At 39.7% G+C, this 12748-nt stretch overlaps 1 protein-coding gene across 1 annotated transcript; it reads left to right on the forward strand.

Moving 5' to 3' along the window:
- Positions 1-212: 212 nt before the first annotated feature.
- Positions 213-809, forward strand: LOC129562857 (high mobility group protein B3). Its single transcript, XM_055436330.2, has one exon. The coding sequence runs from the start codon at positions 222-224 to the stop codon at positions 807-809; it is 588 nt and encodes a 195-aa protein (XP_055292305.2). The 5' UTR covers positions 213-221.
- Positions 810-12748: the final 11939 nt, after the last annotated feature.

The raw sequence follows: 12748 nt of genomic DNA on the forward strand, positions 1-12748 counted from the left end.
GCATAGGCTTGGATTACTGTAATATTGAATGGTTTGCCTTGGAAATGAATAGAGATCATTCTGTTGTTTTTGAGATTGCATCTGAGTACTGCATTTTGGACTCTGGTTGACCATGATGGCTACTCCATTTCTTCTAAGGGATTCTTGCCCACAGTAGTAGATATAATGGTCATCTGAGTTAAATTCACCCATTCCAGAGACTAGCAAACAATACAGTCAAAATGGCTAAAGGTGATCCCAAGAAACCAAAGGGCAAGATGTCTGCTTATGCCTTCTTTGTGCAGACGTGCAGAGAAGAACATAAGAAGAAAAACCCAGAGGTCCCTGTCAATTTTGCTGAATTTTCCAAGAAATGCTCTGAGAGGTGGAAGACCATGTCCGGGAAAGAGAAGTCAAAATTTGATGAAATGGCAAAGGCGGATAAAGTGCGCTATGATTGGGAAATGAAGGATTACGGACCAGCTAAGGGAGGCAAGAAGAAGAAGGACCCTAATGCCCCCAAGAGACCACCGTCTGGATTTTTCCTATTCTGCTCTGAATTCCGCCCCAAGATCAAGTCTACAAACCCTGGCATCTCTATTGGAGATGTGGCAAAGAAGCTGGGCGAGATGTGGAATAACTTAAGTGACAGTGAGAAGCAGCCATACATCAACAAGGCAGCAAAGCTGAAAGAGAAGTATGAGAAGGATGTCGCAGACTATAAGTCTAAAGGGAAGTTTGATGGCGCCAAGGGTGCTGCTAAAATTGCCCGGAAAAAGGTGGAAGAGGAAGACGAAGAGGAGGAGGAGGAGGAGGAAGAGGATGAATAAAAATAAAAACTGTTGATCTGTCTCCTTGTGAATACCTTAGAGTAGGGAGCGCCTTGATTGACACACCTCTCACCCAAGACGTGTCTGTTGCCCTCATTAGGTTTAATTACCCAGTTGGATCATGATCATATCTTAGTCTCTCAAAGTGCTCTAGCAATTGTCAGTGGTTTACATTAAGTGGCCATGGGTGTCCAGAGCACCTGGAAACTGTATCAAAGTTGTACATATTTCCAAACATTTTTAAAATGAAAAAGCTCTCGTGTTCTCCTCACTCTGTGCACTTTGCTGTTGGTGTGACAAGGCATTTAAAGATGTTTCTGGCATTTTTTTTTTTTAATTTGTAAGGTGGTGTGTTGATTCTATGGTCATTGGCTAGAAATCCCGAGTTCTCAACTGTACATATCTATAGTTTGTAAAAAGAACAAAGCAACCGAGACACACTCTTGATGCTCTTTGCTTGGTGTGGAGGTTATAGGGGCAATGCCTTCCGGAGGGGCTGTAGCTCAGGGCGTGCACTGTGGGGCTGGACCTGTGGACACCACAGTGGGCATCCATTTAGCTTCAGGTTGTCTTATTTTTGTATATAGCGACATAGCATCCCGCTGCCATTCTTAGATGTGGGGGGGGGGGGTGGTCAGCAGGCATGAGAAGTGTTTTGGATCCTTTTTAGTTTAAGTGTGGTAGTTTTAAACTTTTTTTTTTAAACAAATTGTAGAACTGTTCATTGTCAGCGAAGCCAAGAGCCACTGCACCAGTGAAAGTTCAAGAACCTTCTGTACTAAACACGATCTGCAATGTTCTGTTATTTTTTTTGTATGTTTAGAATGTTGAAATGTTTTTGAAGTTAAATAAACAGTATTACATTTAAAAATAAATAAATAAATTCACCCATTCCAGTCCATTTTAGTTCACTGATTCCTAGAATGTTGACGTTCACTCTTGCCATCTCCTGTTTGACCACTTCCAATTTGCCTTGATTCATGGACCTGACATTCCAGGTTCCTATGCAATATTGCTCTTTACAGCATTGGACCTTTTCTTCTATCACCAATCACATTCACAACTGGGTATTGTTTTTGCTTTGGCTCCATCTCTTCAATCTTTCTGGAGTTATTTCTCCACTGAGCTCCAGTAGCATACTGGGCACCTACTGACCTGGGGGATTCCTCATTCAGTATCCTATCATTTTGCCTTTTCATACTGTTCATGGGGTTCTCAAGGGAAGTATACTGAAGTGGTTTGCCATTCCCTTCTCCAGTGGACCACATTCTGCCGAAGAATTGATGCTTTTGAACTGTGGTGCTGGAGAAGACTCTTGAGAGTCCCTTGGACTGCAAGGAGATCCAACCAGTCCATTCTAAAGGAGATCAGTCCTGGGTGTTCATTGGAAGGACTGATGCTAAAGCTGAAACTCCAATACTTTGGCCACCTCATGCAACGAGTTGACTCACTGGAAAAGACTCTGATGCTGGGAGGGATTGGGGGCGGGAGGAGAAAGGGATGACAGAGAATGAGATGGCTGGATGGCATCACTGACTCGATGAACATGAGTTTGAGTGAACTCTGGGAGTTGGTGATGGACAGGGAAGACTGTCGTGCTGTGATTCATGGGATCACAAAGAGTCGGACACAACTGAGCGAAATGAACTGAACTGATGTATATATATGATATAATCTAAATTTTTACCAGTAATTATGAAGAGATAGAGAAAAAGATATGGGACTTGGAATTACAGAGAAAATGATATTTTAACTTATTATACTTAATCCACTTAATCCCTTCTGTACTGTTAGAATATTTACAATAATCATTTATAAAATGGTATTTCAATTTTTTTTAAAGGGAAATACCAGGTAACAACTGCAGCCATTCTAGTCTTCATAAATGACTATTTCTTGCCTTCATGCCATGGTAATGGGTACATATTAGGGAAAGAGACAGATTTCATGCTGAACGCAGTGAGGATGTAAGAATAAACAAAATGAGGATTACCCAACTATGTGCCCTTGCTTCACCAGTTCCTGAGCAAACTGGGAAGCCACATAGTCCAAGTTTCCACATACACTAGTGAAACATTGTTTTTGCCAAAGGATGTTTTCTCAGTGGTGAAAACATCATGTTAGGTAAGAAAAATAGGTACACTAACTATGGTAAGGAAAAACTGTGGTTCAGTGGCATTTTCAGTCCCTTTTGAGATCACGTAGTTACAGCAATAATACAAGTTAAGTTTGCCTCAGAATGATTTCTGGCCTGCTTATTCCTACCTATTCATTATTATTTTAAAATTTAAACAAAAACAAATATGAAAATAACATCCAAGAGTATACAATTAAGCTCTATGTTTTAGGGGATGGTTTATAAGTATGGAAAAAATTCAAAAAGCACAGTGATCAAAGAGGGGATAGTTAAGAATGAGAAAAGAATGCAATCCAGTCAATTAAGGATGGCTAATAGTTATATGGCAGGATGAAGAAAGAACATTCTTGGCCAGGAGAACACAAAAGAGGTCATGGGTTTGACGTAAGGATAACAAATAGGAAGGAAGGAAAAGAATACTTAATGTGCTTGGAGAAGGAAATGGCAACCCACTCCAGTGTTCTTGCCTGGAGAATCCCAGAGACTGGGGAGCCTGGTGGGCTTCCATCTATGGGGTCGCACAGAGTCGGACACGACTGAAGTGACTTAGCAGCAGCAGCAGGAGCAGAGTTTAAAAAGCTTAAAAATTATTTTTTGGTTAAATACTATGGGACCAAGGAAAGGAAAAAGATTAAAGCAATGAAGAATAACTTAAATATAAAAAGAAGAAAATTGAGAATATTTGTAGGTTTCTGATCAAAAGATGCAATGATTAAAGCCACATTACAAATTATTCTAGCCACAGAATTAACGATGGATTGAAAGGGATAAAAGTCAGAGAAACTAACCACAAGTTTCTCTTTTAAGTGACTATAAGTCTACTTTAGAACTTAAAGAATTCACATATCTAAATTAATCAGGTACTTTCTGTATATGATTTACACAAAAGTATCTATGTATACATGTAGAAAAAATATTAAGTGCATGTTTTCTGAAAAAGTAAAATAGGGGATTGTTATTACTTCAAGTAATATTCATTATAGATCAACCCATGTCTTCCTCAAAAATATCTTGGTTAAGGATTAGACTTCAGTATCATGTTTCAAATTTGATTTCCTTTCAGAAAGGTATTATCTCTTACTCTGTCATTCAAACCAAAGGGGCATAACTAATGTGGCTCATAGCCAAATTCAGCTTTAACATAACAGTGTGTATTGAAACATTCATCTTCAAATGGTTCCCTTCTAACTGGAATCTTTACTTTAGAATTAACTTACATTTTCATTACAATCTCTACAATGAAATTATTTTAAAATTCTTCTTTATAGAATATGCAACTATTTTGTTTTCATAATACAGCTAGTCCGTCAAAGAAGGTAGAAACTATTATGACAAAAGGTTAATATATGTCCTACAGTGCACAAAACTGGGTGAAAATTGAATGTTTAAAATTTAGTGACATGAAATGCAAAAGAGAAAATTAAAATTTGTCACAGAATGGAAAGAGCCTTAAGTAATTAAAATCACAATGTATGAATTACAGATTTTGCCCATGCTATTCTGGGGAAGAAAGTAAAGACCTCTGTATCATCATAAAAATGTAAATAGAGATGTTTTAACTTTTCCAATGTGTAGTTTGATAACAGTTCAGTTCAATTCAGTTCAGTCACTCACTCGTGTCTGACTCCTTGCGACCCCATGGGCTGCAGCATGCCAGGCTTCCCTGTCCATCACCACTGCCAGAGTTTGCTCAAACTCATGTCCACTGAGTCGGTGACGCCATCCAATCATCTCATTCTTTGTCATCCCCTTCTCCTCCTGCCTTCAATCTTTCCCAGCGAACTAGTTCTTCACTTCAGGTGGTCAAAGTATTGGAGTTTCAGTTTCAGCATCAGTTCTTCCAATGAATATTTAGGACTGATTTCCTTTAGGAATGACTGGTTTGATCTCCTTGCAGTCCAATGGAATTTCAAGAGACTTCTCCAACACCACAGTTCAAAAGCATAACATCTTCAGCACTCAGCTTTCTTTATGGTTCAACTCTCACATCCATACATGACTACTGGAAAAACCATAGCTTTGACTAGATGGACCTTTGTCAGCAAAGTAATGTTCCTGCTTTTTAATATGCTTTCGAGGTTGGTCATAGCTTTTCTTTAAGGAACAAGTGACTTTTAATTTTATGGCTGCAGTCACCATCTGACGTGATTTGGAAGCCCCGCCCCCAAAAGTTTCTCACTGTTTCCATTGTTTCCCCATCTATTTGCCATTGAGGGATAGGACGGGATGCCATGATACTCGTTTTCTGAATGCTGAGTTTTAAGCCAACTTTTCACTCTCCTCTCTCACTTTCATCAGGTGTCCCTTTAGTTCTTCTATGCTTTCTGCCATAAGAGTGATGTCATCTGTGTATCTGAGGTTATTGACACTTCTCCCTGCAGTCTTGATTCCTGCTTGTGCTTCATCCAGTACGACATTTTGGATGGTGAACTCTGCATATAAGTTAAATCAGCAGGGTGACAATACACAGCCTTGACATACTCCCTTCCTGTATCAGAACCAGTCTGTTGTTCCATGTCTGGTTCTAACTGTTGCTTTTGACGTGCATACAGGTTTCTCAGGAGGCAGGTCAGGTGGTCTGGTATTTCCACATCTTTAAGAATTTTCTACAGTTTGTTGTGATCCACACAGTCAGAGGCTTTGGTGTATTCAGTAATGCAGAAGTAGGTGTTTTTCTGGAACTCTCTTGCTTTATCGATGATCCAACAGATGTTGGCAAAATGATCTCTGGTTCCGCTGCCTTTTGTAAATCCAGTATGAACATCTGGACGCTAATGGTTCATGTACAGTTGAAGCCTGGATTGGAGAATTTTGAGCATGACTTTAATAGCGTGTTAGATGAGTGCAATTGTGCAGTAGTTTGAACATTCTTTGGCACTGCCCTTCTTTGGGATTGGAATGAAAATTGACATTTTCCAGGCCTGTGGCCACTGAGGAGTTTTTCAAATTTGCTGGCATGTTGAGTGCAGCACTTTAACAGCATCTTCTTTTAGGATTTGAAATATTCAACTGGAATTCCATCACCTCCACTAGCTTTGTTCAAAGTGATGCTTCCTAACACCCATTTGACTTCGCAATCCAGGTTGTCTGGCTCTCGATCAGTGATCACACCATCATGATTTTCTGGGTCATGAAAATCTTTTCTGTATAGTTCTGTGTATTGCTGCCACCTCTTCTTAATATCTTCTGCTTCTGTTAGATCCATATCATTTCTGTCCTTTATTGTGCCCATCTTTACATGAAATATTCCCTAGGTATCTTTAATTTTTTGAAGAGATCTCTAGTCTTTCCCATTCTCTGTTTGACCACTTCCAGTTTACCTTGATTCATGGACCTAACATTCCAAGTTCCTATGCAACACTGTTCTTTACAGCATCAGACTTTACTTCCATCACCAGTCACATCCACAACTGGGCTTTGTTTTTGCTTTTGGCTCCATCTCTTCATTCTTTCTGGAGTTATTTCTCCACTCTTCTCCAGTAGCATATTGGGCACCTACCGACAGGGAGTTCATCTTTCAGTGTCCTATCTTTTTGCCTTTTCATACTGTTCATGGGGTTCTCCAGGCAAGAGTACTAAGTGGTTTGCCATTCCCTTCTCTAGTGGACTGCGTTTTGTCAGAACTCTCCATCATGACCCATCTGTCTCGGGTGGCCCTACACAGTATGGCTCATAGTTTCACTGAGTTAGAGAAGGCTGTGGCCCATATGATCAGAATAGTTTTCTGTGATTATGGTTTTCATTCTGTTTGCCCTCTGAGGGATAAGGATAAGAGGCATATAACAGTTAAAAAAAGAATTTTAAAAGCTCATTGTTGTAAAATGTGAAAAATAGATATTGAATTACCATATTTATATAATACTAGTGTTCTATACATCATATACATAGAAAATCAGAAACTAATAGAAATTTTCTAAAATAATGCAAATGAAGAGTACTAAGTGACTTTAATAGGAACTTTAGTCTTATGTAGATTCTCTTTGTTTAAATAGAATTGCTAACATTATATTAAAAACTTTCTCTAGTTATTCATTATATTAAAGTGTTCTAAGAATGCCTACTTACTTTGGTAAAATTATTCATTACATATGTTCAGGAATCAAGCAAACTTCCCACACTTTAATTTTAGAATTTATATGTTAGAGATTTAAAAGCAAAGTATACCTTACATTCACCCAAGAAATTGTTGTATTTCTGGATAAACCAGCTCTCTCTGTTAACTCAATGACTATAGACATTGAATGAATTTTAAATTAAAAATAGACAAGGTCCTGATAAAACAAATGAAGAAAAGATGTTCAAAGTCAAAACTGAAAGATGGAACCAGAGCTTATCTGAAATAAGATCTTCCCTAACAATGTGTAGATCTTACATAAAAAGCAGAATTTATAAATTCTTTCACCAAATGAACATACAACCAATTAGTAAGTAGCTGATTTTTACATGAATCTTTATTACATGTTGGTTAAAATCCCAGAACCAGATGATTTCACTACAGAAATCTGTGCAATATATAAAAAAGAATCAATGGATAAGAGGGTGGCAGAGGATGAGATGTGGAGAAGGAAATGGCAACCCACTCCAGTGTTCTTGCCTGGAGAATCCCAGGGATGGCGGAGCCTAGTGGGCTGCCGTCCATGGGGTCGTACAGAGTCAGACACGACTGAAGTGACTTAGCAGAGGATGAGATGGTTGGACAGCATCACCAATTCAATGGACATGAAATTGGGCAAACTCTGGGAGATCGTGAAGGGCAGGCAGGCCTGTTGTGCTGCAGTCCATGGGGTCACAAGGAGTCAGACATGACTTAGTGACTGAACAACAACAAAGTTAGTCAAACTTACAGAGTTCAGTCAGTCCAGTTGCTCAGCCATGTCCGACTCTGCGACCCCATGAACAGCAACTTGCCTCACCTCCCTGTCCATCACCAATTTCTGGAATTTACCCAAACTCACGTCCATTGAGTTGGTGATGGCATCCAACTATCTTATCCTCTGTTGTCCCCTTCTCCTCCTGCCCTCAATCTTTCCCAGCATCAGGGTCTTTTCAAATGAGTCAGCTCTTTGCATCAGGTGACCAAAGTATTGGAGTTTCAGTTCAACATCAGTCCTTCTGATGAACACCCAGGACTGATATCCTTTACGATGGACTGGTTGGATTGCTTTGCAGTCCAAGGGACTCACTAAAATTAAATTTGCCAGGAAAAGGCAGGAGGGAGAAATAGAGAGTTGGCTTTTCAATGAGTTTTAAACAGGAAGATGAAAATAGTTGACAATATAGTTGACAGTACTGTTCTGTACACTTAAAAATTGTTAAGAGGGTAGATTTCATGTTATGTGTTTCTTATCACTATAAAAATATTTCTATTGAACTGACACTTAATGGGAAAGGATAAATAAACTAGTAAATAGTAGTCTTAAATGCTGTAAGCATATCAAAACAAAAAAAGGAATCAAGAATGTGTGAGTACAATTTTAGTTCATAAATATTTCTGTATTAAAATAGTATATGAGCAAAGAACTGGGGAGCGAGGAGGTAAACCATGTGGAATGCCCAAGGCATCCAGTAAGACATTCAGAGAAAACAGTGAGGATAAACACCGTGAAGGGAAATCACGCCTGGCTTACTTCAAAGCAACACCAAGGACACTGGTGTGACTGACAAGAATGATCAGTGGGGAGACTGGTGAGTTTTTCAGAGACATAGCTGAGGGACAGTACCCTAAAGGCATTTAGAGGCTTGGTAAGAGCTTTGAATTTTATGCTGGATAAAATGAGAAGCCATAGAAAGCAGAATAGTGTTTTTTAGCAGAAAGGTGAAATGATCTGCCTTATATTTCAAAAGGATTATTCTATTTTAAGGAGTAGATACTGTACTGCAAAGCTAGAAGCACGAGCAGGTAGGTGCTTACTGCAAGATTGTTACGTGAGAAACAGTAAAGGTGATGAGAGGTCATCAGTTTCCAGCTGCCATTTCTTCCAGACATTATGCTCAAAGACTGGACTCTCCAGAGTTTCTTCACTGTTCTTACTTTCATTTCTCATGTGCAAACATAATCCTTTTACTTCTGCTGCATCTTGGATCGAGATCCTGTTTAGAGAGTCAGCAGTCTATTTCACTTTAAATGTTTTGATATTATTTGATATAATAATATAGAGTACGGTAAAATGGAGGTTAGAGGAATAATGAAAAGGGAAAGTTCCTCTCCTGTGTCAACAACAGTGCCAGAAGAAAAAAGAGATATATCTATATGGTTTTCCTATTGGCATAGGTCCTCATATTCTGTTAGGAAACAATTATTGAATATAAATGAAATAAAAGAGCTTTCTTACTTATTTTCAGGATGTCTTTTCTTTGTCACAAAAAAAGAAGTCAAGGCATTTTTTTTCTACTTATTGCTTTTTACAAATTCACCACCATCTCTCACTAAGTTATTGATGCTTTTCTCAAATTGTGGCATATTGTGGCCCTATATTCTAAATTTTTCATGGCCTGAGTTCTCACCTTTTTAGTTCCCTCACGATTATTTCCAGCTGCAATGGAGTCATCTAATCAGATTTTTTTCATCCACCATAATTCTGAATAAGGAAAAAACATCAACACCTTTTCTCCTGAATTTGCAAAGAATTTCCAAGGAGAGGAAAAGAAATCAAAACAGCTGCAAAATGTTACAAACCAAGGGACCATATGAGGTGAGAGTTAAAATGAGAAAAATGTCCATATTACTTTGGGCAATGCAACTCCAGGGAAATAGTAACTCAGCACCTGAGAGCTAAATAATTCTACAGAAATAAATATATATTCTGATATTCAGGGGGAAAATGACATCATGGAGAGACCGGGTCTATTAAAACACACATTTGTAGACATGTCAGTGTGAAAATTGCTTTCAGAGAAGGGAAGAGGAGAAAAGCTCGTCTTGTTTGTCTAATTCTCTTGGGTGCTTTTCACTAAGAGAGAATCATCCATACATTTATAATAGCAAGAATGTGAATTGCAGTACATTTCAAATTACATGAGAAACTAGAGAAAATCTCTCAGTTTCAGGTCATTGAGTAATGCTTTCTTGTTTAGTGTTTGCCCCTAATTTTGTGATTTTATGAATAATTCAGAACAATGATTTTACCTTCTTTTACTACCATAGCACTTGGCAAGTTTCCACTTCATTTTTGTTGCAAAGAAACAGCTAAGGTTCTTAGAATGGGAATAATGTTTAGAATGTATTTTTTTCATAATGAAGAATATTATGAAAGAGTCAACTAGATATAGTTTAGAGGTTCTTAATACAGATACTTGGAGAAGGAAATGGCAACCTACTCCAGTACTTTTGCCTAGAGAATCCCGTGGACAAAGGGGCCTGGTGGGCCGCTGTCCATGAGGTCGCACAGAGTTGGACACAACTGAAGCGATTTAGCATGCATGCATGCATTAGAGAAGGAAATGGCAACCCTCTCCAGTATTCTTGCCTGGAGAATCCCAGGGACAGAGGAGCCTGGTGGGCTGCCATTTATGGGGTTGCACAGAGTCGTACACGACTGAGGTGACTTAGCAGCAGCAGCAGCAATACAGATACTAGCAGACTTAGCCTCAAGGAAAAAGAGCATCTTGGTAACTGTAAGAGAAAAAAGATAACACTGAGCCAGACAGGAAAGGTGAATTCAACTTAGTTACAGATCTGTCACCCAAAGCAAAACAAATTCAAGCTTGAATGAAGCAGCGATTGATACTGAAACATTTATTTGATACATAGAGATAGTATCAGACAAGCATGACCATGTGAGTGCTTTTATTTTAAAGGAGACTTCAGCTACTGGAGGGCTTTCCCAGTAACTCAGCAATAAAGAACCTGCCTGCAGTGCGAGTTTGATCCCTGGGTTGGGAAGATTCCCTGGAGAAGGGCATGGCAAACCACTCCAGTATTCTTGCCTGGAAGATCCCATGGACAGAGGAGCCTGGTGGGCTACAGTCAATGAGGTCACAAAGAGTCAGACATGACTGCAGCGACTAAGCACACATGGACTGGAACTTGTAACCAAAAGGCCATAGGTGACTTATCAGTATATCAATCAAAACATTTGAGAAAGTAATGTAGATCCAGTAGGGGAAATGTATTGATATGTAATCAAGGCAAAATGAATTATAACTAACGGGAAAATCCATTAGACTTGGTTAGTAAGAAATTGATGATTCATTGTGAACCTTGATACAAGACTTAGAGCAGCAATCCTATTTCCAGATCTGCCTGAATTCTGGTTCAATCTTCTCAAATGCTTTCAGTTTTGGCAGGGACGGGGGAGCCTGGTGGGCTTCTGTCTATGGGGTCACACAGAGTCGGACACGACTGAAATGACTTAGCAGCAGCAGCAGCAGCAGCAGCTCAATACTGAGGAGAAGGCAATGGCACCCCACTCCAGTACTCTTGCCTGGAAAATCCCATGGACGGAGGAGCCTGGTGGGCTGTAGTCCATGGGGTCGCTAAGAGTCGGACACGACTGAGCGACTTCACTCTCACTTTTCACTTTCATGCATTGGAGGAGGAAATGGCAACCCACTACAATATTCTTGCCTGGAGAGTCCCAGGGACGGGGGAGTCTGGTGGACTGCCGTCTATGGGGTCGCACAGAGTCCAACACGACTGAAGCGGCTTAGCAGCAGCAGCAGCTGCCCAATACTGAAGGTAGTTGAGTGTGCAGGTATCTACCTGGAGCTGTAAGAAGCCAGGAGAAGCACTATTTAATGGAAAACCTGACCTGGAATTAATATCAGTCCCATTTCAAATTGAAAAGAAGCATAATTATAAGAAGCTGTTATCCAATAACTGATGGATAATTCCTTTCTCTGCCAAAGTCTTCATTCAGAAGCAATTTTACTTACCACCACCCTCCCAGATAATCTCAGGGATCAAGGAAACTAAAAGCAACTTCCTGTTGATTAAACTAGGAAATCCGATATTGTGCAAGAAGGAAATTATTCTACGTCTTGCTATGACTTTCTTCTAACATAACCAGCAATCCCTAAGCACCAATCAAAACTGATGCAAATTTTCTAAGAAATTTTCCTTGCATTTCAAAAAGTTCTTTGTGTTTCTGACTTGTATGTATTGTCAGGAATTGAGGTTAGCAGTATGGCTTTCCAAACTTAAATCTATCCCTATCCTCTACTGTTCTCTTCACTTCAGTTCAGTTCAGTTCAGTTCATTTCAGTTGCTCAGTCATGTCCGACTCTCTGCAACCCCATGAATCACAGAACGCCAGGCCTCCCTGTCCATCACCAACTACCGGAGTTCACTCAAACTCATGTCCATCGAGTCGGTGATGCCATCCAGCCATCTCATTCTCTGTCATCCCCTTCTCCTCCTGCCCCCAATCCCTCCCAGCATCAGACTCTTTTCCATTGAGTCAACTCGTCGCATGAGGTGGCCAAAGTATTGGAGTTTCAGCTTTAGTGTCAGTCCTTCCAATGAACACCCAGGATTGATCTCCTTTAGAATGGACTGGTTGGATCTCCTTGCAGTCCAAGGGACTCACAAGTATCTTCTCCAACACCACAGTTCAAAAGCATCAATTCTTTGGCAATCAGCTTTCTTCACAGTCCAACTCTCACATCCATACGTGACCACTGGAAAAACCATAGCCTTGACTAGACGGACCTTGGTTGGCAAAGTTATCTTCACTCCTCCCCAAGATTAGCACATTGTCAATAATTGTTCATTAAACTGAACTAAACATATAATTGTTCCAAGTTCCTTAACCTACATAAACACCACATGTCTACACTCACCTACAATGGTAGAAGATAACTT

The sequence above is a fragment of the Moschus berezovskii genome, chromosome 9 (assembly GCF_049115385.1).
Source record: "Moschus berezovskii isolate FMDL1 chromosome 9, NW_MosBer_1.0, whole genome shotgun sequence".
In the NCBI taxonomy this organism is placed as follows: domain Eukaryota; kingdom Metazoa; phylum Chordata; class Mammalia; order Artiodactyla; family Moschidae; genus Moschus; species Moschus berezovskii.

Excerpts from the sequence above, each read along its gene's own strand:
- LOC129562857 (XM_055436330.2), top strand. The coding sequence starts at position 222 with ATGGCTAAAGGTGATCCCAAGAAACCAAAGGGCAAGATGTCTGCTTAT.